The 25917-nt window shown below is 42.4% G+C and overlaps 1 protein-coding gene across 1 annotated transcript; it reads left to right on the plus strand.

The window, feature by feature from the left end:
- Positions 1–15: 15 nt before the first annotated feature.
- Positions 16–25250, plus strand: trappc12 (trafficking protein particle complex subunit 12; the record flags this gene model as incomplete). The annotated part of the gene is given in 8 exon segments (XM_053434370.1): positions 16–92; positions 520–1897; positions 3858–3974; positions 16014–16127; positions 19531–19669; positions 23210–23322; positions 23584–23656; positions 25177–25250. Coding segments are annotated over 7 exon segments (1998 nt in total), but the record flags the coding sequence as incomplete, so codon positions are not given.
- Positions 25251–25917: the final 667 nt, after the last annotated feature.

The following is a 25917-nucleotide window of genomic DNA, read 5'->3' on the forward strand; positions in this document are numbered from 1 at the left end:
CAAACACCGCCGCGGCATCAGGTTTGTCAGCTGTGAGCCACCGTACATGTAGATTTCCCGTGGAGCTTCTCTCGCTGTCAGTCAGCTGTACGGTAAGAGAACCCCGTTGTTGTGTTTTATTCTCTATCTGTCATTGTGTAGCGCTGTGGTTAGCATAGCAGCATGTTCCGCTGCTTTTAAAGCGCGGCTAGCTCTCATTGACGCGTGTGTGACACAGCTGCTAAGTTAGGTTAGGTTAGCTTAGCAGCCGGCTAATTTAGCAATAGCTGGATAGCTAACAACAACCAGGCATCAACCTCTGCTTTACGCATTAACTGCTCGTTTCTTGATGAAACTGAAAGCTTGAAGTGAACCGAAGTGAACCGACTCTGCTTCTGAACCCGCAGCCCGGTGCTGACGATAAGGGTTTGTCAGTATTTAGCATACAATTACAGGAAGTGACCAAGGCAGCGTTGTGCAATAATATTGAATAGTCACTGTTAATGTCAAAAGGTAAATTCCATCTGTTTATATTGTCAGTGTCGGTAAGATGGAAAGTGGGGACGCTGCTGCTCAGCGGCCAGTCACCTTGGACATCACTGTGGTGGATGTAGAAACGGACGCTCCAGTCAGCCCAGAGCCAACGTCCCTCCAGAACCCCTCCAGAGTCATCGTCCTGCCCCAGGAGGACAGCATCGACCTGGGTGGTGGAGAGTTTGCCTCTCCTCAGGAGTTCAGCATTGCCACACCTTCAGAGAGCCTGATGGAAAAGCTCAATGAGCAGATGATGGAGAGCGTCATGATTTCGGATTCGCCCCTAAACAGTGAGGAGAATGATGTGGCGCCCATTGACTCTTTTCTGGATGGAGAGGAGGAGGAGGAGGAGAAGAAGGAGGATGAGGAGGAGGAGGAGGAAAGGGAGAATGCAGGAGAGATCTCAGGAGACAAGGAGGAACTAAGTGAAACTGGACCGACTATAATTACTCTTCAAGTTCCAGTGGAGGAACATGAGGGAGGGGCTTCTGAGGAGGAAGTAGAAGAGGACACAAAAGAGCAGACAGACTCACAAGAGGATGCTGTGGCTTTTGTTTCACCTCTGGTTGACACACAGGATCAACAGATTGACCTTCAAAGTGAGGATCCAGCTACAGAGGAAGCCAGCGGGATGAGCCCAAAACACGAATCTCTTCCAGTGTGCACCATATTCAGCCACGGCACCCAGCCCAAGTCTCTGGTGCCTGATGGCTTCCAGCCCACCCTCATCAAGTCCCCAAGCTTTAGCATGGGGAGTGGTGGGGGAGGTGATGATGCTGTGACCCCCAGCAAGTTAACAGCCCCTCTTGTATGCCAACCCAGCCCCAGCCTCAGTAAATTTTTCACCGACAATGGACAGACCAATCCAGCTACGGACTTCTTTGATTCATTTACTGCCCCCTCCGACTTCATCTCTGTTTCCAATCCCAATGCAGAGATTCCTCCGGGCGCCAGCCCTGCACCCATAGCCCCCACACCTGAGCGCCAGCTCTCTTCCACCTCCTCATCCATCTCCTCTGCTGCAGGGCCCTTGGACTCTGACACTCCCACCCTTATTACAGTGTTTGGCCCCGTCCCTACAGAAACAACCACTAAAACCCAACCTCCTACACCTCAAATAGTCCTAGCTCCAACTGCTCCAACTGCCTCAGTCCCAACCTCTCAACCACAGCCCTTCAATCAGCTCCAAGCTGTATTCTCAGGCAATGATGACCCGTTTGCGACAGCGCTGAGCCTGAGTGAGGTGGATAGGCGCCATGATGCCTGGCAGCCATCTGAAGAAACCAGGAAGGTGTTGATCTCTGTGGCCACTCAGCAGTTCAGCCCAGCCTTTGTGGAGACCAGCAAACTTACCATGCCAGGACTCAAGTTTGACAACCTGCAGGTAGGACAAGCACATAGGCAGTAAAATACTACAACTAATGTGGTTTAGAAAGGGAAAGTTCTCCTTTTAAAGAGCCACTCCCTTAATTTAACACTTTGAAGTTGTGGCTGGTCATATCATTAAATTTAATGTATCTCACTATTATACAGAATTATTTTCCTCATTGAAAAAGCTAATATTATTTACAATCAGTGTCAAAATTGAGAGTATTGCAATTAGAGGGTACAGCCATCCTGAAGCTCCTCTACAATGAACATTCATTAACACAGCAAGTTCAGGTCAAAGTCAGTAAACCTCAGATTACAGATGAGGACATTTACACTACAAAATTACCAATGTTTAAAATGTATTTGTAGGGGCTTTGAAAGGCTGCAGCTAACTTGATAACCAATTCAGTTTTAAAAAGTTATTAATTTGGGAGACTTGCCAGAGCCAGGTAAAACTAAATTAGTGATCATTCATATGCAGACATCAGAACCTTTTTAATCTCTAAAATGAGTCAAGATCCAACAAACCGCTTGCTACATTTCCCATAATGCAACTTTCATGATAGTGCAGGTGGTATCACACTCACGCTGGAGCTTTTGCAGGTGAGTTAGTTAGTTAGTTAGTTAGTTTGTTTGTTAGTTGATCTCAAGGGAAATGTAGGCGTCCAGTAGGTAACAAAACAGTCAAATACAAGAGCATAAAAATCTGGAGCAACTGACTCAGGCATTTGCATTCTCACAGAGGGATTTTTATCCATCAGCCGTGCACCTGCTCCAGCACTATTTATTACTGAGAAGACAGTTACCTGTAAATACACATGCATATGGCCTTCACTGCTCCTTCCACGCTCCTTCAATGCTCCTTCGACGCTCCTCCTTATCATGTTATTTTCTCATAAACATCCTCGGAGCTCGAGAGCAACATTTATCCGTAATAACCGCTGATGAAGCAACAATTTTACTTATTTATTCGGTTTAATCTTATGGTGTGTGTGTGTCCACCTCCCAGCTTTGATTGTGTTCATTATCCCCCCAGAATGTGTTTGAATGCATGCTTGAATAAATGAATAAGTATAAGTGATTTTCCGTCATCTTGCGGTTTTTGCCCACTAACCGTCTGTTTTCAACAAACAAATTAGACCCACTCTCAGGCTGGATTAAACATGGCACTTTCTCCAGTCTGTTTTGTTCCTTTCCTCTTAGGGGTGGTTACTGTTTTACAATAATAATAATATAATATAATGTTACTAATAAAAATAAACTTAATTTATTTAGCACTTTTCCTAGGAATGTTAAATAGTGCTTTCAAAGACAGAAATATAACCAGACAAGGCAATGCAAATAAAAGTATAAATAAAATCCTCCGTCAAGCAAAAGCTCTCTTTAAAGGGTTTTTCAAAAGAAGGGACTTGTATCTGATAGATTTTAGGCAGAGAGTTTCACAAAGTGAGACCAGGGAGTAAAGGGCAGAGCTCCATCCATGGATGTCAGTGGTCGAGAGGGCACACACTACGTCAGTAAATCAGAGAGGCACTTACAGGCCTAGGCCGTTTAAGGTCTTAAAAGTGAGCAATAAAAATTTAAAATCAATTTGAAATCTAACGGGGAGTGTAGATCTCGGCGTAGTGAGGCAAGAGCAGGGGTGATGTAATCAAGCCTTGGTCCCAGCAATGAATTGAGCAGGAGAGTTTAAAATGGGATGCGTTACCTTTTAAGTTCTTAGAAACCTGCATGATATTATCTGATAGGCTGCCAAGATTAGGGGATGAAGTTTAGGGAAAGAGCTCATGGACGACCAGACCACAATCCACTCCACAGAGTAACCCCAAATAACATGTGGTCATCAGATATGTCTATATCACGCAGATAGTACACATGTAAAAACGAAAGCGTGGCGACACTCTCCAGGCTCTTCATGTATTCTGCTGTGTTATTTAGCATTTTATTGAACGTGAGTGTGTTTCTTGATTCAGGGTGACGCTGTGAAGGACCTAATGCTTCGTTTCCTGGGAGAACAGGCAGCCATGAAGCGTCAAGTCCTCAACTCCAACTCCGTGGAGCAGTCGTTCACAGGCCTCAAACAACTCATTGTAAGTCTCTCACTGTACTTTTTTGTGCATGTGTCACCCGGAGATGTTCTGTTGTGAGGATCAGTGTGAAATGGAACCTGATATATGATAAGGGATAAAAAGAAAGCCATGTCCTTTTAATATCTTTTCATTTATTAAACTTATTTATTTTTCCAAGGAGGTTATGTTTCACCCTTGTCTGCTTGTTTGTCGTAAGGATTGGAAGGATGTGGTATGGGTCAGGAACAACCTGGTGCTGATCCGTATCGGGGCAAATCCAGGATTTTCTTTTCACTTCCTTTAGCACTGCAATATATGGCAGTTTTCAACATTATCAGCAAATTCTCGGAGAATGATTTATGGATCTTTATGAAAAAACATCGGAGATATTTTGTCTGTGATATTTATGAATGTTTGTGAAATTTGGTGCAGATCCAAATAAAAATCCAGATCTGTGGAATTAAAGTGAGCTTTCATAAGGAGACTGTTTGCAATCAACTATTCTAGTTCATATGTTATTTTTGGATTTGTGAGGTTTGCATACAGTTGAAGCAAACTGCTAGTTTGGCAGTCCATTCTTTTTCTTGGCGGTGTATGGTTTACATGCTCACTTCTTGACAATTGAAATTTCTCTATCTCTCAATAAAGACTGTCATATGGTTGGAAGATCCAGGTCAAGCAACTCAGTAGACCTTTTGAGGAAATTGTTTTCTCAGCTTCTTCGCTTGTTCAGCTCAAATTGTGTATTAATAGAAGATTTCAGACCATAGACAATTTTTTTGCAATTACCTCAAAGAAGTTTAGATGAAAACCTGCATTAGAGTTTAACTTTAACAACGGTTCACATTTCCCACCAAACATAATGTGTCATATTGTATATCTCCCAGTTTACTTTAGCAGAGCCCATGAAAAATAATCTATTTTATATAAAGACCGGAAAACTCCGATCAAGTACAACCTTTAGTCAATTAGAACAAAAGCTGTCGGTGTCGAGGCAGATTTTAAACCCACAGTAAATTGAATGAGCGGTTACATTTGGACCATTTTTAAAGGGGACATATTCTGATAATTCCACTTTTGTAGTGCTGCTACACGTTAATTTGGGTATCTGGCATTTCTACGGTCCCAAAACTCTGGAAAAAAACAACTCCCGCGATTTGTTGTGGTTTCTCTATGTCAGAAACGATACGCTAGAGTGCGTCGAATGGGATTAGGACCGAAATAAACGTCATAGTCACACCATGCCCATGTAGGGAGTCTCGCTACATGGCCTTTGACAAGCGAGCTAACGCTAGCCGGGCACCACGGGCCCGGTAAGCTCGCAAGCTTACGCTAGCCGGGGAGCAGGGCTCGCTAGCTAGGTTAGCGTTAGCTCGCTGCTGCTACCCGTCAGACATTTAAGTGGCCGCTTAAACAAGGGACCCCTGGGACACCTCTAAACATTGACTCAGCAGTGTGGAAGGATGCTGCTGCTGCGCCAGCTCAGGCTCCCACTGCTCCCACTGTGGGGCTGCGCTGGGGAGCTGGGGCTCTCGCAGCCAGGCTCGTCGGATGTGAGGTCAATCTGAGGAGGGCTGTTTTAGACAGGGTAAAAAGGGTGCTGTTTTAAATTATCCTTGTGGTATTTTGCCCAAAATATGTTACAGAAATGTCATTAAGACCCCAAGGAACCATATCAACTGTGGTAAAATGGGCATAATATGTCCCCTTTAAGTCTTAATAACTCAGCAGGTGCTTTGATGATCTTCTGGAGGTAAATGACAGAACCATATGCAGGTCACTACAGCTTAACATCCTGTGGCGTCTGCAGCTCGTCTGACCTTTCCAACAGTCGGTGACTTACCTGAAACTGCTGGGTGGTTCATCTTTATAGCGGACTGAAAACGGTGAATCGTTCCTCTACTCGACTTATACATCTTCTCCTACCAAGCTCCGAGCTCCATCCATCTCTCCAGCCCTCGTGCCTTCCCTCCATCATAATTTCTGACCCACAAATGACCCTGAGAGATGGTTGTTATTTAAAACATATGCACAGCAGCAGCAGACAGCGTGATGGAGTGAGGGGTTGAGGAGAGGAGGAGGATGGGGGGGCCGGAGTGGAGAGGTGGAGATCCACTCGGCTCACACGTTCTTTTCTCCTGCTGTGCCTATGTATTATGCATGGGATTGGTGTGCATATTTCAAAGGCCTTCTGGGCTCTGTGTACACACATGCACACACACACTCACGCACAAAAACACACACGCAAGATGGTACTTTAAGCTTGCATTCAACTGCACTATATGGTGTGCATTTGTGTGTGTGTGTGTGTTTGTGTGTGTGTAAGAGGATCACACACTGTCTGCCAATTGGTGTGGGTGGTTCCCTGGAGGAAGAGGAGAGAGAGAGGAGAAAGACTGTGAGCCAGAAAGGTAACACGGACCTACAGGAGAGATGTCATGGAATGACAAGCAAAAAATAAATGGAAAGCAAATGTTGTGTGCGAGGAGGACTTCACCTGACCCTGAAGCACACACAAAGGCCAACTTTTGGCTGTTCCCGGGCTCCACGTTTGATAGGAGCTACTATTGATTAGATTTAGTTTTCTTGATTATTTTAACTTGTTTAATTTGAACATTAGCAACTTAGGAATCAAAAAATGGAAAAATAAGCCTCATTTCAGAAATATCAAAGCAACACTGCTATTTTTCAATTTAAAATAACAGCTTGAAGATTACTTTGATGGTACACTGACTTGCAATATGTAACTTTGGGGAGCAGATTGGATCTCCTGTGAGAGCTGCAGTTTAAATAGTCAGAACCAGGCCCAGCAAGTTCAAGATTATTGCCCAACTGTTGATCTACAGATTTAGAAGTCATTAAAAAACTTCTTTTATCTCTGTGATAAAAGATGAAGAATTCTAAACAATGTTTGGTGTATTTGTTAAAGCGGCAGCTCTTCTGGTTCAGGAAGCCGGGGATCATGGGTAATATCCACCAATCTGTTGTGTTTCAGTTCAGTGAGTGGGACTATGCAGTCAGAGCTCCGATTTGTTTTTGCTCAGCATGAAAACCACTTCATCACTTTGACACAGAGCCCAACAGAATTACTCAACACACATGGCGCCAGAGGGCGCTGTTGCTGAGTAAAAGTTACATACTGTTGCTTTAAAATAGTGCAATTCAATTTTAGTTAAGATATAGATTACAAGTTAGAGAATTATCTAGTAAGTTATACAGGGATTTCATTTGAAATGACTTGTAAGAAAAACTACGACATCCCTCTTTGTCTCCTCCAGTTTAGTTGTTCAGTGTGGTTTTGAGTACCACATACTGAATGTCATACCCAGGTCCATTTTATTGTAACTTTTTTACAGAGGAGAAAGAAACTTTGCCTTTTCTCTCCGATAAACAACATAACTTGAGGTACGGCTTCTAAATTACCATTAAAGGATCTTACATAAAAACTGCCTGGTAATGAGAAATATCTTGACAGATGAAAAACGAGCATTTGACAGGTTCAGCAGCTGGTGATCAGTTTTCTTACCATTGTAATATCATATCTCTGCAGCGCCACAGTACAGTTATTTATAAGACTTATACTCTATACAACTTGGTTAATTTACCTATAGTGGATACTATAGTGGTGATTAGCATTTCTCTTCCAATTGTCCCCCCCCAAAAAAAAAAAATGTCTTGGATAGAAAGACGAGCCTTAATGTTGAGCCCTGCAGTGCAAGTTTGTGTATTTGAGCTGTCATGCCTGTGTGTGATTGTTTTCACATGTCAGGGTTACCATGTACATGTGTGTTTACACTCTTAAAACATGTTTCTTGTTTTTCCACATTTGCTGTCAGCTCTGATCATCCTTGTAAGGGTGTCACAAGCAGTCACTTCAGAACTTAATTCTGCCGTGTGACATCCTGTGCGCCTGCGCGTGTGCGTGTGCGTGCGTGTGCGTGTGTGCGTGTGCGTGTGTGTGTGTGTGCGTGTGCGCGCGTGTGTGTGTTGTGGAGCTCTGCTATGAGCTGGCAGAATGAGTCATGCTGCAGAGCCAGAGTGTGACTGCACCCACTGCCACTGCATACTCCCCATTTTTATACATATACAGAAGCATATGCAATGAATGACAATGTATAGTGAATACAACTTGAAGAGGCTGCATCCCCCCTCTCTCTTTTATCTCTTCGTATGTGTCTCCCCTCATCTGGTAAATGTGGACCCCACTAGGACTCTGTAGGAGAGCTGCCATTACACACACACAGACACATTCAGTGCTTCTCTCTGATGAATCTTCATGTAGAGTGAGAGTGCTACATAATGTAGCACTATAACACACTGCTGAGAAGGATCTTTAGAAATATTTTCAATACATCTCTGGGAAAATAGTTGGACCACCATGCTGCGCTCTCTGCTTTCATGCAATTCTCCGGCTCTGAATAAGAATCATCATATTTAAAGCAATTGAAGATCATTTTCGTTATGAATGATTCAGTCTCTATTACTTTAAGTCCACTGCACATTTAAGAAACTGGATCCAGTGAATGTTTACAATGTTTCATTGATAAATGATTACTCGAGGTCATAATTGTTGTTGATAAGTAGTTCTTTCAATCAGTTTATGAATTGATGGATAGAAAAGTCAGAAGTAACAAATAAAGGAGTTTATTGTATGCAGAAGCGAGAGGAAATTACTGCATTTGCAAAACCACTGTAATTAAAATGGCAGTTACTGTGGTTTGCAGCTTGTTGATTTGTCTCCCATCCTTAAATACTTTCTAGAGACACATTGGAATGAACCTTTTAATGCAATTCAATTAAATGCTTTCATACAGACATTTTATCTTATTTTTCATCAGGTTTCCCACAAGGCTTTGTCAGTTAGGTAAACACAATGAGGCCACAGTTTTATCAATCAGTTTAGTTGGACTCAGAGGATTGATTTACAGCTGATAGACTCCGTTAAATTATTCAGTAACTGTCTCTAATTGAGTCATTATTCATCTTCATTGAAGGGACGATCCAGATTTCTTAAAAGTTCTTAGAAAGAGGTGCCATGCACACAAAGCATACCGATGAGGACGTCTACTTGGAAAGACGACTAAATCAAGAGCCTTTGGTGATCAGGGCTGAGGTTAATGTTCTGTAAACAAAAACACTGTGCTTTCCCCGGCAGAATTTACACATCACGTCCTGCCTTCTGAATGCTCTACCTAGACAACACCCATCACCTGAATATTAGAGCTATTTTTCTGTTAACTTGAACGCATTGACCCAGACAATGTCCTGCTGCATTCTTCAACTGTGAAAGGCAAACTATATGAAAAAGGCCTACACCCAATTTTATGGACATTTACTAGAGTTTAAATCTGAAAGAATTATAGATTTCTTTCTTTTGAATGTTTTCTAGTTGGCTGTCTCTGTTTTATACCTTTTGAATTGAAGTGATTTAAATATTATATTATGAAAGTAGTACTGTCTGACTGCGTGTAGCACCATTGGACTGTGATGTCATTCTGCTATTCTGTCCTAGATCATACTTCGGTGAGTACGATGGTATCATAAACTATAAAAAAATAAGTGGAACTAAAGCAGGATCTTAATATCTTTACAATAAAATCAAAAAGAATTTATTTTAGAAAAGGTTGTTTATTGAGGTTTTGATGTTCTATGAACCGAGTTTATTAAGATATATCTGCCTCCCATCTCCCTCTGCCTTTGTCTTCCCTATGACCTCTGTCTCCTCTCCTGCCCTCGATGTGGTGTGGTCAGCAGTGGGCTAATCTCTGGCTCAGCACCACCCGGGGTTGGCCTCATCTGTCTCTCTCATTAGCAATCACCCCCCCGAATCCTCCCCGTCTCCTCCTACCCGTCCTTCCCTCCTTCTCCTTCATCTCTGTCTTCAACTCTCTCTCTGCTCCTTCTGTACTTCCCACCGGAGACTGTCTTTCCTCCCACAGCATGATGCTGTCTGGGCCCGGGGCCAACATATATGTGTGTCTTGGTGTGTGTGTGTGTGTGTGTGTGTGTGTGTGTGTGTGTGTGTGTTTGAGAGAGAGAGAGAGCAAGAGAGAGATGTGAGTGTGAGAGAGAGAGACCCACCTTGGCTGGGTCAGACAGACACACCCCCATAATCACTGCAACAACCCAGCTGCTGCATTGCACTTTGATATCATTGCTGTAACCTTTACTCGTCATTATCATAACCTTTTTACATAGCTGTCATTTCTTCCACCAGTTACACTTGCAGGCTGGGCTGTGGGTAATGCACCATCAGCTTTTGTAGTGCTGAAGGGCATGTTTAAACCTTAGTGGTGCTTGTTCTAACCTGGCTCTGTTTACGTTGGCTGCAGCTATAAGATCAGAGTCAGGCCGGTTTATAAGTGTAGATGGAGTAAAGTCTTTTAGTTGAGCCATAAGAATAATTTTAGCTTGTCACAACTTGGGAGGTTTTTTATTTTGGTTTTTACTATCATTTGTATTTGCCCGATTCAAAAATGCTACTCAACTGTGCCAAGTTCTAGTTATCAAGAGCAACATTGGCATCAAAACATGCCTGAGGGTTTTCCATTCTATTTAGCTAAAAGGGCATGCGCATATTAACAATATGGCACTTGCGGACCTGACAAACAATATGCCATTTGCAGTTCATGTCTGGTAAACAACATAGGACAGTTTTTATTCACATGTCATGGCACTCCATCCAATAATTGCCAGGGCATTTTAGTTAAAACCATATATGTAAAGTTATATGTAAACTAGAGGTAGTTAAAGCTACGGTAAATGGTTAATTTATTCAAACTCTTATCCTCGTTCAGGTTATGAGCAAAACTTGGATAATTTGGCAGATTTTATTTTGTTTTATCTTCATACAACCTCTTGACTTCGATCAAAGTGCGTCTCAGATGGTCATGTTTTAACTCCTCCCCCCCCAACCTCTGTGACGTCTGAATTGAGTACTGCATCCAAACATTTTGTTTCACTGCCAAAAGGGGTTGATAAGTTATGCATGTTCTGAAATTTTCTCTCAATCTTTTTTTACAAATACTGTCACTTTTAATTTTTTTACAAAAGAATTGCCATTGTCTCCATTTCCATCCTTTCCATCTCAGTATTAACACTTCTACATTCAGATGTGTTCGGAAAACTCATCTTCACTGTCTAACAGTTAGTGTTTCATTGTATTTCCAGATCTCAGCAATGCCTTTTTTAAGTACAGTGTTGCTGGCCTATCGGTGTCTATCCAAAATCTGTCAGCATCAACTTTAGCTCTTGTGGTACTGGGAAAACTTACTGTGTGTGCGCTGTACTTTGTGATTCATTGATTGTGATTCAGGCCTGAAACGGAACTTATCTTGAATGCTGTCTTAAGCTGCCATCTCAGAGGAAACGGGAAATGGGACATGCTGTTATTGTTGACAACCAAACCATCAAAAGCTATCCAGTTGCCCACTAGTCAATCAGTGGTTGATATTACCCAGTGGAGCATCACTTAGAACTTGGAAGCTGAGTTGAACCATCTTAGGGAGTGTTATGTGGAGTTCTCTTATAAGCCAAGAGCTACAATGGTGTTTTCACATAATATATTATGCTGGTTTGTATCTCAACGTCTCTCAGTGAGTCCAGCGATTACCTGTGGGAAACGAAATGGCTGCTTTGCTAAGTTCATATCAGTACAGTAGCCAGGCAGATAGTCCTAAGGCTTGAGGGCGACACTCTGTCCTCTGGTGTTTGTAGACGAACTACAGAGGCATCAAAGTAATGTTTTCACCGATTGGTGCTCACTTTTGCATATTACTAATATTTTTCCCACATCCTCTTTGTAATTCAAAATGTCAGGTCTTAATTGAAGTAGCACCGGAGATCCCTGTATTAACTAAAGCTGGTGTGCGCAAGCCTTTTTAAGTCTGATTCGCCTGGAGGCTTCGGGTCTTGAGAGAGAACAAGTGGGCGTTCGTTTGTTCATCAAGCTTTGTTGTGCAGGTTTTTCTTTTTTCAAACTCACCAAAGGATAGGTGCACTGAACTTGCGATCTTCCACACAATTAGTAAGCCTCACCCTTTTTAAAAGTATGACAAGACTAATTATCTATGTGTTTGTGTGTGAGAGAGAGGTAATGGATTTTAGTTTTTGAACACGTTCCATGCACACGTTTGTGTGGGTGGGTGTGAGTGTGAAGGAGTGTGTGTGAAGCATTGTAATACTATTAAAGTAAAGCCTTTTAATTACAATCAATGAAATTGTGTTCTTTAGTGATGAATGTACTTCCAGCATGTCCTCTCTTTACATTTCATCTGATTATGGCTGAATATTCCTGATGAGTGAAACTAGCGTTTCATTTGATTTCTAAGCTTAAAGGGATAGTTCACCCAAAAATGAAAATCCACAAATTTTCTACTTACCACTATGCCGATGGAGGGGTAGGTGACAAGTGACAATACAGGGGTAAACAATGTTGCAGCCAAATCCAATACAATTGAAGTAAATGGTGTATTCAAAGTAAAAAACTGAAAATCCGTCCATCCTGCTCTTGTGGCGTTATCCGATATTCATCGTCATAGTGGTGAGTAGAAAATGATTGAATTTTTTTTCGGTCAACTGTCACTTTAACAACTCTTTTTAGCGCTGGTGTGACACTCCACTCCGTGTGATTTTCCTGCATTATTTATCTTCTTCCTTTTGTCTTTAGTCTGATGTCAAGAAAAGAAGTTGATTCTACTACCCACCAAATACAAACAAATGAAAATGGCTCTTCCCCACTGCTGCACAATGGACATGCCTACACAATTCCAACACACACTTCTTTCACTAAGCCTCGGTACTCAATTCCTCATTTAATTTCACTGGCAATAAATCATCACAGTAATTCCCCCTCATTGGATTTGGGTAGATCTGATTATGCCTTATTGCAGAGTCACTTAGCTGAGCTTAATTATTAATCACCATCAGCCTATTGTTTTTTCAATTTTTTTGTTCTCCTACCACTTGCATTCTTTTTTTAATTGAAATCATTCAAACCTGGGAATATCAATGTAGTGTGGATGCAGGACAGGATTCATGGCAAGCTTTCATAAGGCACTTTGCAAATTTTTAAACGTGGAATAAGTTCTATCTATATCTATAATATCTATTTGATGGATTGGCATGAAATGTTATGCATACCTGTGGAGCTCAGAGGATGAATTGTTCCACTTTTCTGATCCTCTGATTTTGTCTCTAGCACCAGCAGCATGTCAGAATTTTCAGCGAGACAATGAGATAACTCTACAGAGATGGATTGGCGCCTACTGGTTAGAGATGATGTTGGACAAACTGGTCTGGTCTCCTAACATTTACTGTTTACTATTCATTTAAGTCTCAAAAGGATTTTTAAAAGCCTGGAAATTTGCAATAAACAGTGAGGTTGATAAAGTACAAACATAGCCATGAAACTAAAAAGTCACAAACATGTAACCTTGACAAATGAAGCATTTTAAACTGCTGCTTTGTCTCGAGCCACCCCAATCATTATAGCACAAGACAATGTTTGGTTTGAAGCAGTGGATCTTCCCTGGATGCCTTGCATGGTTTTTCATGTGGCTGGGAATGCTATGACCACAGTGCATGGCTCAAGCTGGCCCCACTGTACCTGTGGAAAAATTTAACAGAAATGAAAAAGACAAAATATGAATTTTGGTCAGTTTAATGTTGGCTGACAGCTGGAGACATTACCCTGTACAAATGTTAGATTGATCTTGAGCACCTTCCAGTTGTTGATTGTTCTTTCTCCTTTTCATCAGTTGAGATGACACTTGAGCCGAGACATCCTTCATTATCCCATTCAAGGGTACATGAAGACACTCTCTTTAATATAACTTCCGGTCATTGAAGATCACCACTGGAGCCAATTAGACCGTCTTCTGTCTATTCATTTCACTGATCATTTATTACTGCAAACATCTAGCGTTTGGTTTGAACTGATTTGATTCAAGACCTGGTGAGAGATAACATCTCTATTGAGCCATGCACAGCAGCAATGCTGCATTATTACATAAAGGCTGAGCTAAAGTTCACTTCTCCAGCCTTGTCGGGGGGGGGGGGGGGGGGGGGTTCACTTTGGCTCCTCGTGGTGCCTCTCTGCAGCTCCCTTGGCTCTCTGCTCTCTTCCCCTCATCTACTTCTCTCTGCTCTGCTTCCCACTGCTCCTTTTTTCTCCTTCCAACTCTTTTGGCCCAGAGTTCCTACTTTTTTATTCTTCTTACCACTATGGCCAACTTTGACTTCTGCGCTCTTTCACTACATGTGGGCTAGATTTTTTTTCTTTTCAACCATATGCTTCTTATCCTCTGATGATCTATTTATCCCTTTGTGTGTGTGTGTGTGTGTTTGTCTGTGTGAGTGTGAGAGAATGTGCCTGCTGTACTTCATGGCTGTTCTCATTTCCTTCTTACCCTGTATCCCAGTCTCGCATAGACACTTAGAAACACACACTTGCACACCTATCTTCCTGTGCCCTGTGGCAGTGCAGCGGTCTACTGTAGAGTACTGTAGGTTATGTGTGTGTGTGAGTGACTGCAGCTGCTTTTGGCCATCCAGGCTGCCTCCTTGTTTTCAGCTTCATTTCCCCCCGTAATGAAGATTCAGAGGCAGCGCAGCTACTGGCACCGGGCAGGGGAGGAGAGCAGAGGAGGGGGGGAAGAGAAGGAAGCAGCAATAGAGGAGGAAGCCATAGCAGCAGGAAGAGAAGAGAGGCAGAACAGAGAGATGGAGGGAAAGAGGGGAGGAAGCATCGTGATGGAGGGAGAGGAAAGTATGGGAGAACCCTGAGGAGGAGACAAAAGCAAAGGGAAGGAGACAGGATGACTGGAAGAGAGGACAGCAACAACTTAGAGAGAGATGGGTGATGAGCTTTGTGCTACAACTATGCAAAGTATCCCTCTCTCTCCCTCCTCCTCTCTCTCCTAATTACCTCCCTGGCTGTGATGAATGGCACTGCACTTCAGACCCAATCGGCACACCGACCTTGTCATATGTGTTGATGGGGTGGGGTGACTCTACACCCCTCTCCCACCTCTGCCCCCCTCTTACCAAGTGTACCACCTCCTGTGGAAGCAGATGCTGCTAATATCTGTGTGTGTGTGTGTGTGTGCGTGCGTGCGTGCGCGTGTGTGTGTGTGGAGGGGGAGGTGTTCTGTTACAGGCTACCTTTAGGGACATATTTTAAACTAAAGAGCAGTCAATTGGGGACCACTTGTGCAATTTCAGACAAAAGCTTTGAAACCAATTGTGAAAAGGCTGATTTCGTTCTCCGTTTTAAAGGTTGGGGTCAGAGAAAGAGAGGTCATGGTCGGGTTGCTGGTAAAACTATCTTGATAACTCTTCTCACCTTAGGGTTAGGATAATTCTCAAAGAAATTCATGAAATGTTAAGAGTTCTGCAACAGTCTCTCTGTGTAATGTGCCTAAAATGTACCCATGACAGTGTGTGTGTGTGCGCTTGTGTGTCTGTGTGATTTGATGGCACTTTGCACACATCAACATCGACCACCGCATACTGATTGTCTTTTTTCTTCATTGAACAGTTTTAATATCTGGAGCTGACGCTGTCACATGAAACAATTACAAAAAAAATTATAAATATTCAATAATTTTAAGACATTTATAAAGCTGGAACAATAAATATTCTTTGGCTACATGTGAGGTTTTCTCTGCTCTTCTCCACTTCATATCATAGTAAAGTAAATCTCAGGGTATCTCAGGGTTTTGGACTCTTGAACACGTTGGACATCAAGTAATGCTTTGATTAATTCAATGTTTTCATTCCTGATGAAAAACCATGAAAATAAGATCACGTTTTTTTAATTTTTTTAAACAAATTACATTTCTCCATCATTAATGTAAAATGCAGCAAGTGTTTTGATAAGCGCAATTGAAACAAGGTCCTTGATACTAAATGTATACATTGTTCGTGTTGTATACTTTTTGGGGGGTTTGTAAACACAACGAAAACATTGATGTATTTAAGACCTATTTCTTCTTGCATGTTTCCATCAGTCAGTCATGGTGTGTGTTTCAGATGTATTGTTTCTCTTCTCCCCTGCAGACTAGTAAGAACTGGCGGGCTGCAGTAGATCTGACGGGCCGGCTGCTGACAGCTCATGGTCAGGGATACGGGAAGGCTGGCCAGCCAACCTCCCACACCACCGACTCACTGCAGGTGAGATGACAGTTACTTTCTCTTCATCCTTCCATTGTTCTGTGTTTCCAGAAGTCCACCTGTTGGCCCTACCTGAAATTTCACATTTCGCATCTTTGGTGATCCGATCACTAATAGACAGCTTTCAGAACAGATGCGAATACACCCAAGACACATTGAGATCCAATCACTTAAACCACATTCAAAGGTGGACTTGGCCCAATATGGCCACATCACTTTTTATTTTAACAATAATTACGTGCATATGTCCTGGGCCATGATGAAAGATAATCTACTTAACTGATGTCCCCTGGCCTGTTACAACTCCATAATTAATGCATATTTAAGTACAGGATGTGCACATTTATTTTTGGCTGTTTACTACGTTCACCAAAATATAAATATTGACAAAAACACGTTGCTAATGACATTTTTTATTATGTCAAATTTGTCAAATTTCGTGGTAGGGCTGTGGGGAAAACATTGATCTTCCCAATTCAATGTTTCCTTTCTCTCTCCCCCTCTCTTTTCCCTGTACACACACACACACTTGATATTAAGTTTTTTTTTGTTTTCTCTGGGGCAAGTGGTTGCCCCAGAGATTCTTTTGTGATTTATCATAATCCGAACCTCTTCACATTGATGGTCAGCTGTATGTGGTCATCATGCTTCTTTTTTTTTAGGTCGATGATAAATGCCCTTATTTTCCTTTATTTCTATGACTAAGTTGTTTCACCACACAGTAGGTCCATCTCATTTCTGTAAGCTATTTTATCATTATTGCTGATAAGGGCTAGCACTGTTGTGTCGTTAGAAACCTTAATGATGCACTTGTTGCTGGATGAAGCAGTGCAGTCATACTTCAGAGTGGGCTGAGTACACAGCTCTGGGGGGTGCCGACGCTCAGTGTGGGCGCTAAGGAGGTGTAGCTGCCAATTAGATTTTTCTGTTGACCACCAGTGAGGAAGTCCTGAACCTAGGTTCAGAGTGAGGTGTTGAGGCCCAATTGGATTAACTTCATCAAATGTTATAGGGACAGGGCTGTGTGGAGGGCAGATATGTGCTCATCCTCAGTGGAGTAGTTGGAGTGATAAGCAAACTGGAGGAGGTCATGTGAAATTGAGAGACTGCAGGGCCAGCCTCTCGAAGCACTTCAAATGTGAGTGCCACAAGGTGGTAAACATTCAGGCAATACACAGAAGACTTCTTAGGGACTTGGATGATGGCGGTGGCTGACTTGAAGCATGGGGGCGATGACGGCTTGGGCTGCAAGATGTTGAAGATGTCTGTGAGGACATTCGCCAACTGTCCAGCTAGTTCATAATTGAATGAACCATTGTATTTGGTTCTGCTGATTGTGATGGTTGAGCCTTGAAAGTGTCCTCCTCACATTGTCTATAGTCACATGCAGAACCTGGTCATCATCCCTACACACTGATCAACCTATAAAGTCCCATTTAGAAGTTATTAATTACTGTACATCTCAAAGTGGGGCTTCAGTAGCCAAAGTCTGTGGGAGGGCTTTGTAGTCCGTCATGGCTCTGATGTCCACAAGTGCCGTGTGTTGTCAGTAAATTGGTAGTTGATTCTCTCATTTTTTTTCCTGATACCATGTAACAGTTTAGTTCCTGCTGCTTTGTGGGCTGCCTTCTCCCCAGATCTGAAAGAAACAAATTTGATCGAACCTCAGCTGTCAGCCATGGCTTCTGGTTTCCCCTTAAGGTGATGGTTTTAGTGACTGTGACATCATCACATACACGTATTGATGTAGACTGTCACATTTTCTGTGTATGCTTCTAGATCGATGCATTCCCCACAGGCAGTTGCCTTTTTGAACTGATCTGAATCAAAGAGGCAGCATTCCAATCAGTGATTTCCATGCTGTCCGGCAGGACTGACATAGGGCACCCTGGCCAGACCATAATCATTTTTTTCTGGATTGGTCGGCAAAATTTCACAACTGCCTTGCTGGGATTAACCATGTCAGAGATGGGATCTAAATGGCAACGGTGGGAATGTAGGGGAACTCTTACTAGGCATTCTCAACCCCCAAAGCTTCCAACTATGAGGAAGGAATCAAGCCTGCTACACACAGCCAGTTGGATGCGTGTGGATCTAGACCAGAAGCATATCTATCTGCCATAGATCATGGCACATAATCAGTCCATACCTTCTCCTGATCCCTGTCCCTTCGCAGTGGGGAGATTACTGAGCCTTGAGAGTCTAGCAGGACAGCAAGGTTGAAGAGTGCGAGGGGAGATGACTTGCAGATGATTTTTGGTCAAATCATCACTGGGCTCTGGAAAGAGTTTTGAGTTTGGGCCCAATGGCAAACCACCAGCTCAAAGGAGATCCATAGTAAGGGGGTGGAAGCATAGGGGGCTCACCTGGGAGGCCAGATGTCTCTGGAAGGCCTAATGAAATACCTGTGAAGAAGATGTATCTACTTTGTGGCAACAATGAAGTGATTACCCCAGGAAGAATTGACACTGTTACAACACAAAGGCTAATGAGATCTTAATAAAGTTAAACCACTATATAAGAAATCAAAGTGTTCTGATATTGTTAGCGATGGATAAAAGTCCTATGAGCTTAACTTCTCTTTGTCTGAAACACATGCACATGAAATCGTATAATTTAATATGTTCTATTAATTTTGTTCTTGTTAATGGTGTTTTATCCAGAAGATGAATTGCTGAATAGGCCATCCATGCAGTAGGCTCTGCCTGAGACTGCCAATCAATCCACAATGTTGGCTCTTGCTATATATCGCAGTTTATTTTTTTCATATCTTTTACTGCCTTAAATATGTGGTCCTCCTCAACATTGTCTTTAAATGTACTTGCCCAAACTGTAGAGATAATGCCAGAAAAAATGTAACCTAATCTCAGTATGTTTCACAGCAAAGGTATTCCGTTTGGTACTTCTTATGTTGACCTTTGAGAACCCAGTGTAAACCTAAGGGGCATTATGTTGTAATTGACTGGTCGCTCATCTTTTCTTTTTATTCATTTCCACAGTGGAACAAAAAAGCAGTTTCTTTCTGTTTCTCGTAATGTTATTCTCCACATTTTATAGATGAGAAAAATGAATATTTTACATCATAGATAAAAATGATATTACATAATATAGAAGTCCTGGTACTTTATCAAATAATTGCAGCAAGTAATGGAATATTTTTCGCCAAGTTGAGTGAATAATGTTGAAAGTTTGAGGGCAAATGTCATAATTTGAAAATTACAATCTTGTTTTTAATTTATTATTGACATTATAGTCAAATGGCATAAGTAGAGGGCAGAACAACTGTGACCACTCAGGATTAAAGGATCTGTTTTTTTAATCTTTTCTTATTGTACTCGTTACACATGAGTTATGTTTTCTACATTTGACCAATAAAGAGAGTTGTGTTTCGTGTGTATTGCAGCTCTGGTTTGTGCGGCTGGCTCTTCTCATCAAGCTGAACCTCTTCCAAAATGCTGAGCTGGAGTTTGAACCCTTTGGCAACCTTGATCATCCAGACCTCTACTACGAGTACTATCCCACTGTTTACCCTGGGAGGAGAGGTATGTGCACGCAAACACAAACCAACACACACACACACATACTCCACTTGCACAAAACAAAACCATCATCACCTTTTTGCTTACTATTATTGACCTTTATGTAGGAAGAGCACTTTTCATATTGATCACAGAAGCTCTTATATAGAGACTTGCTTTGTAAAAATCACACATTGTTTCATATCTCTTTTCATGTTGCACTCTCCAAAATCTGCTCTGTGAATTCTCATGGAGACCCGACTGAAGGTTGAATTGTGCTGTTCATGATGGTACTGAAAAGCTGCTCTGAAGCTCTTCATCTGTGAATTTGGATTGTGTTATTAGCCTGGTTTCCAAAAGGATTTTGCATCTTACCCACATTTTTTTTAAAGACACACAAGCATACCACCGCTTTGCTATTAAATATTCAAAGGAAAGTTTCTGCCAGGAGCTTGATATAAGACTGTATCGTCAAGAAGCTCCAACAACTCCACTTGTCTCCAGCAGTTCCTTGGTTTTGTTTTTCCTCTTTTTAGACTGCATGAATTGCTCTCTAATGTATTCCCATTACTTTGGATCTGCTTCGCCCCTTGGGCTACTACAGTGAAGGCAGAGGCAGAAACTCAACTGAGCACACACACTTGAACACACACACACACACACACTCTACTACACCACACTGCACAGCCTTCTAAAGAGAGCACCAATTGACAATCCATTGCTCAATATTAAATGCTTTGTGCCCTGCTAGGTGCTCGCAGACAAACTGGCACGAGTTGTGTATCCTGGTGTTAGAAGTTGCAACATTTCTCTGGCCCTAGTCTTGATTCCCATAAGAGGCATGTGCTTGTGTACCACTCTCTCTGTTATCAAGATCAACCGATCATTTGTGAAAAAATCTACGTTTTGGGTTATTAATTTGTATTCAAAATTAAAAGTTGACTCTGATTTGGATAAGAAGACACATTTAACACATGTCTATGAAGTATTATTCATTCATGCTGTTTTTAGCTCTATTTTTATTTTAAGGTCAGACTCCTTTCATATGTAGATCAATGAAAAAGTCACGCATGGGTTTTCTTGTAGGTGACATAAAATGTGCTAACAGTCAAAAATTAACCTTCCCAGCTTCTTTGAGAAAGGGTCCGTGTCTTTATTCATCAGCTAGTTTAAATAATATTGCACCTTTTGCACTCTAATAAATCAGAGTCAAGTGATTTAATGTCAAACAAAAAGACCAGGGAAACTCATTAATAGGAATGAATCGTGTAAGAATATTTAAATGTCTCAATTTGATTCTAAAGGTCCCCTGTTTAGTTTTATAGTCAATGGTTCTCACCAAAGTCATCTATAGCTGTGTCTCAATTCAGTGGCTGCATCCTCCAGAGGACCCATACTGGTGGTGGGTTTACTGAAATGAGACGATCAGGTCTTCCTATTGTGTCCCCAGCTTGTCCCGCCATTACAGCCGTCACCTAGCAAAAAGCTGTGGACTAAAATGTTCTTCAATTGATTATAAATGTAGAAAAACAGGAATTTTCATGTTAAACGTTAGCTGTGCGGTTGAGTACATTCTCCTGACATTTTCGTCTCACTTTTTGCAACCATTACCTTTTTGAAAAACAGTGTCACTGAATCACGATGAATCATGGGATATCTTGTGCCGGGAAGGATTCACCCAGTGGAGCCTCCATTGCTCAGGAGTAGAAGGACACATTTGTTTGTCTCATTTGGAGGAGCCTTCGAATTGGGATAGTCTATTCAAGCCGCTGTGACACTTGATCTATGAATGCAGCGGACGAAGGATGCAACAAATGTGCAGAAAGCGTTTCAGTGTCTACAAATCATTTACACAGTGAACCTGCATTGTTACACCGACATTTCCTGCTGTACGCTAGCAGTCCTCTTCATCCCTGCGTATCTGGATCTGCCACCAACTGTTGCTGGATCTAAAATAAGTGGGACTGAAGGCTTAGTGACCCTTCGCAGTCCATATGTCCAAAGTCCACCTATATTAATCCAATTCAGTCAAGAAATGTATAATAACCCACCATCCAATCAAAATTTGAATTATTGTTTTTTAATTTTGAATATGTATTACTTGTATTTATTGGTTTATTTGTTCAGTACATTTTGTATCATTTTTATCCACTCATGTTGTGGTCTAAATCAGGTGTGGAACCTTTTTCCCATCAAGGGCCATTTCAGTTTTTATAACATCCCTGGAGGAGCATAGAACTTCTATACTTCTCAATACACACAGTATATCACTCTAACTTTTTAATGCAATGGCTGCAACAGCTTCTCTTTGGGGAGGTCGGTTTCCCAGGTTTTGGTCAGTTAAGTCTTTGAAAGAGTCCATTTTTGAAAAGAACAGCTCAGTGGACAGTCCCAGAGATCCTTCAGTCTATATTTAATATATAAATTAAATATATGAGTACAAGGCCTATAGATGAAAGCTACATTAAATTTTAAAATATTTTAAAATAATAATTATTAAATAAAATATGCTAACAACAGCTTTCTCCAACCTATACTTATAGTCATGATCTGTTTGTTTAACACTTATTAGTGTGTCAAAGTTTGTCAAAGTAAATCCAACAATTAAATCTATGTTCCTCAAAAATGTCCCAATAATGCTGATGTGACCAGGCCCTGCAGTGCTGGTGAATCTAATCACCTGTATGCTTCAGTGCATAAATGTGCAGTCTTAAAAGAGATGAGCTATAAATGAAATATACACCATCACACCAATGCTAAGTAAACCCCACTACTAGTTTAAAACTCACAAGGTACTTTGTTAATTTGTGTACAAGGTTGTGTTTTCATGGGTTGCTTTCCTTCTTTGTTACAAACATTAAATTCTAAAAGATATTTTAACAATAGAAAATGTATCTGATGAGACTTGCTAATACGGAAGAGTGCTGTCCCATCAGTATGAAGATATAACAATGCAACAGAGGGCAGTCATACAGACAACAGGTTAATGGGGAGAAGGAGTGTGTATTCTGATGATGGGGAAGATAGAAAGCACAAGCAGATAGACAGCAGAGATAGAAATAGAGATACATAGACTGGATCAGACAGTATCAAAGAGACCCTGATCAAAGCCTGGGGACTCACCTGAATATAGGCTCTTCCTCAAGTTAGGGCTTGTGCGTGCGCGTGCATGTGCGTGCGTGTGAGTGAGGCAGTGTGAATGATGTAGAGGCAGCTAGAGACAGAGGGATGAGGCAGAGAGATGAGTGATGGAGCTGTGCAGCACACCCAGAGAGAGAGAGATGAGAGGGTTTAATAAGCAGCCATACGTAGCTCAATGCCATCTGTAGGTTCCTGCCTCCAGGGCTGTGTGCAGTCTGTGTGTGGGTGGATGGGTTTATATTCTCATCTTGTGCTCTGTGTCTTTCTGGCTCTCTCCCTCGCCTTGCCTCTCTTTTCCCTCTCTCTTCCTCCTGCTATGTCCTCATCCCACCCTGTTTCTTATTTTCCCCTTTTTCCCTCACACATTTCCCTCCCTCTGTCTCCTGTTTTCCTCTTCTTCTCCCTCCCTTCCTCCCCGTGCAGGCTCCATGCTGCCGTTCTCCATGCGGCTGTTGCACGCTGAGCTTCCCCAGTACCTGGCCAAGCCCCAGGAGGCTCTGGACCGCCTGCACACTCTCAAAACCGTCTGCCTTGCCGTTAGTATCCACACATACACCAACACAGCCTCTGGATGAACATAAAGATATGCATGCTCTGTAGCGCCCGCACAATAAAACTACACACCCACAGAAACGCACATTAGCCATCCTAATCCTTAAACCCACCTGTATAAACAGCCAAATATGGTTGGATTTTAGCGTTATTGAATATGCATATTCTAGTACACACGTAAAAAGCCTTCAGGAATCACTGTAAAGCAACACCTCTCTCTGAAGTTTGAATTTCTCAATTAACAGATTGTAGAGAACTTGGAGAAAGGCTTGGCTGAGGATGGAACCATGATCACCTTAACGCCGGAGAACAGGCAAGGTAAGAGTACACACACACACACAAAACACACACACACACTCACTCATATGGACATTTGGCAACAGATCTGGACTCATTCCCAGACTGCATCACACTGTGGGAAGAGAGTGAGGTCATGGGCCCCAGTGGGTAATACAGACACACGCACACTGAGGCAGAGGCCACACCTGGTGCCAGGACTGCAGCATACCTTGGCCACACATACACACACACACGCGCACACACACACTCTCAACCACACGAACACACACCAATGCGGTGCTCTAAAAGTGTTTAGCACCTCACTGCTCCGCTACTCAGGCTGCATATCAAACGGTCTCTCCAGCCCTTCACGCCGAGCAGATCAATACAGATCAATTCTATCCAATCCACTCACATCTGCACAAGTGTGCTGGGGGAAATAGGCACCTTCATCTAAAATTCACTAAGTTTGGGTCGACACTCCTCCACATAACCCCATGTTAAAAGAACTCTCCTTCTCCTTCTCCTCCTTCTCCTTCTCCTTTTCCTTCTCTTCTCTTCTCTTCTCTCCTTTCTTCCCCCTCTTTCTCTCCCTCTCTTTCTCTCTCGCTCTCTCTTTCCCTCCCCCTCACCTCACCTCTTCCTCTCCTCACGTCCTTCCACCCCTCTCCTCTCTCTCTGTCTCTCTCTCTCCCCCTCCCTCTCTATTGCTCTTCCTCTTTTTCTCCCTCTCCCTCACCTCATTTCACCTCACTTCACCTCACCTCTTTCTCTCCTCTTCACCTCTTCTCTTTTTCCTCTCTTCTTCTTTTCTTCTTCCTCTCCCTCACATCTTCTTCTCCTCTTCCTCTCCTCATATCACCTCACCTCTCCTCACCTCTTTTTTGTTCTCTCTCTCTTTGTTGGCCCATGACCACTGATTTGACTTTTTTGTAAGTGACTAAAAGCTACTTAATTAGCTAACTCACATCAGTGAACAACAACAACAAGACACTTGGCAAGGTTGACCTAAATGTACAAAGATTCTTGCTCGATTGTAACTGTGAGAATTGGCAGAGCGATGATGTGCCGGTTCTGTCGACTTCTCCCCCCTCTCTAACAGTAGAGTAATAGCTGTGCCCTCCTGTCTCTCCTCTCCCTGCCCATGCAGACAGTCGACAGTCAAGTCAATAAAGCGCAGGCCTTCCCTTCACACATCAGACCCCCTACTGAGTGATTAGCTCCTCTCCCCAAACACACAAACGCACACACACATGACTGCGGCGATGAATGCTAATAGGCCTGCACACAAGCCCTTCCACACACTGTCTGAGGGGAAAAGAGGAAAGCGTGTGAGAGTGTGCCGCAGTGTCTTCCTCACCACCTCGCCTTAAAATAAACCCTGCTGTGGAGGGGATGGGGGGACGGGAGGAGCACTGGGGGGATGGAGGGATAACAGGGATGGCTTTCAGAGAGGGGGAGAAAAGGGGGACACACTACAGGGACACCCAAAACAAGTGAAAAATAGGAAGAGTCACCCTGTTTCTGTCTTCTCTTCTTTTTTCTCTACCTGTTTGTAGCATCACTTAAACTGTGGCAGTCTCGCCTCAGCCGGGTCATGTACTCCATGGCCAACTGTCTGCTGCTGATGAAGGTAGGGTGGGGGGGGTGGTGGTGTGTGTGTGTGTGTGTGTGTGTGTGTGTGTGTGTGTGTGTGTGTGTGCTGACGCTTTATGTATCGCAGTGTGTTGGATTGAATATGTTTCTCTGTTCACGTCTATCTGGATGCGTGTGTGTGTGAGAGAGAGAGGGTGTCTCAGAGATCTCTGATGTCAGCCTGGTGGAGGATTCACAGTGAAATCCCCCCCAGACTGACCACTAATTGGATTTGTGGTCAGTGAGAGAGAGAACAAGACGGAGAGAGAGTGTATTTGGATCAGACTGGAGAGAGAAACCACAGTGCCATCTACTGGTGAAGTCTAGTATTGTTCAATTGCTTTGGCTTAATTTCGGGTTTCAATTCACAAAAACTCAACAAAAAAAAAAATCTAAAAGGTTGTAGCACATTTACTTCAAATGTACTTTATATCCCAGCTGACTGTCAAGCAAAACCGACTGAAGGGATTTATATTGTTTAAATTCATATTCATATTTATATCCTATAAGGAGCTAAAACAAAAGCTAGCTCTTGAAGATATGATATTTCACACCACTGTTTCTCTAATAAACACTCAGAAGCAATGTAGAGACCAGACATAGGTCATCTTGTTGTTTGTAAGAATGTGGATTTGACTGTGTAAAATCAGACTCTCGAATAGATA

This window comes from Pleuronectes platessa, chromosome 11, assembly GCF_947347685.1.
Source record: "Pleuronectes platessa chromosome 11, fPlePla1.1, whole genome shotgun sequence".
NCBI classification, from domain to species: Eukaryota; Metazoa; Chordata; class Actinopteri; order Pleuronectiformes; family Pleuronectidae; genus Pleuronectes; species Pleuronectes platessa.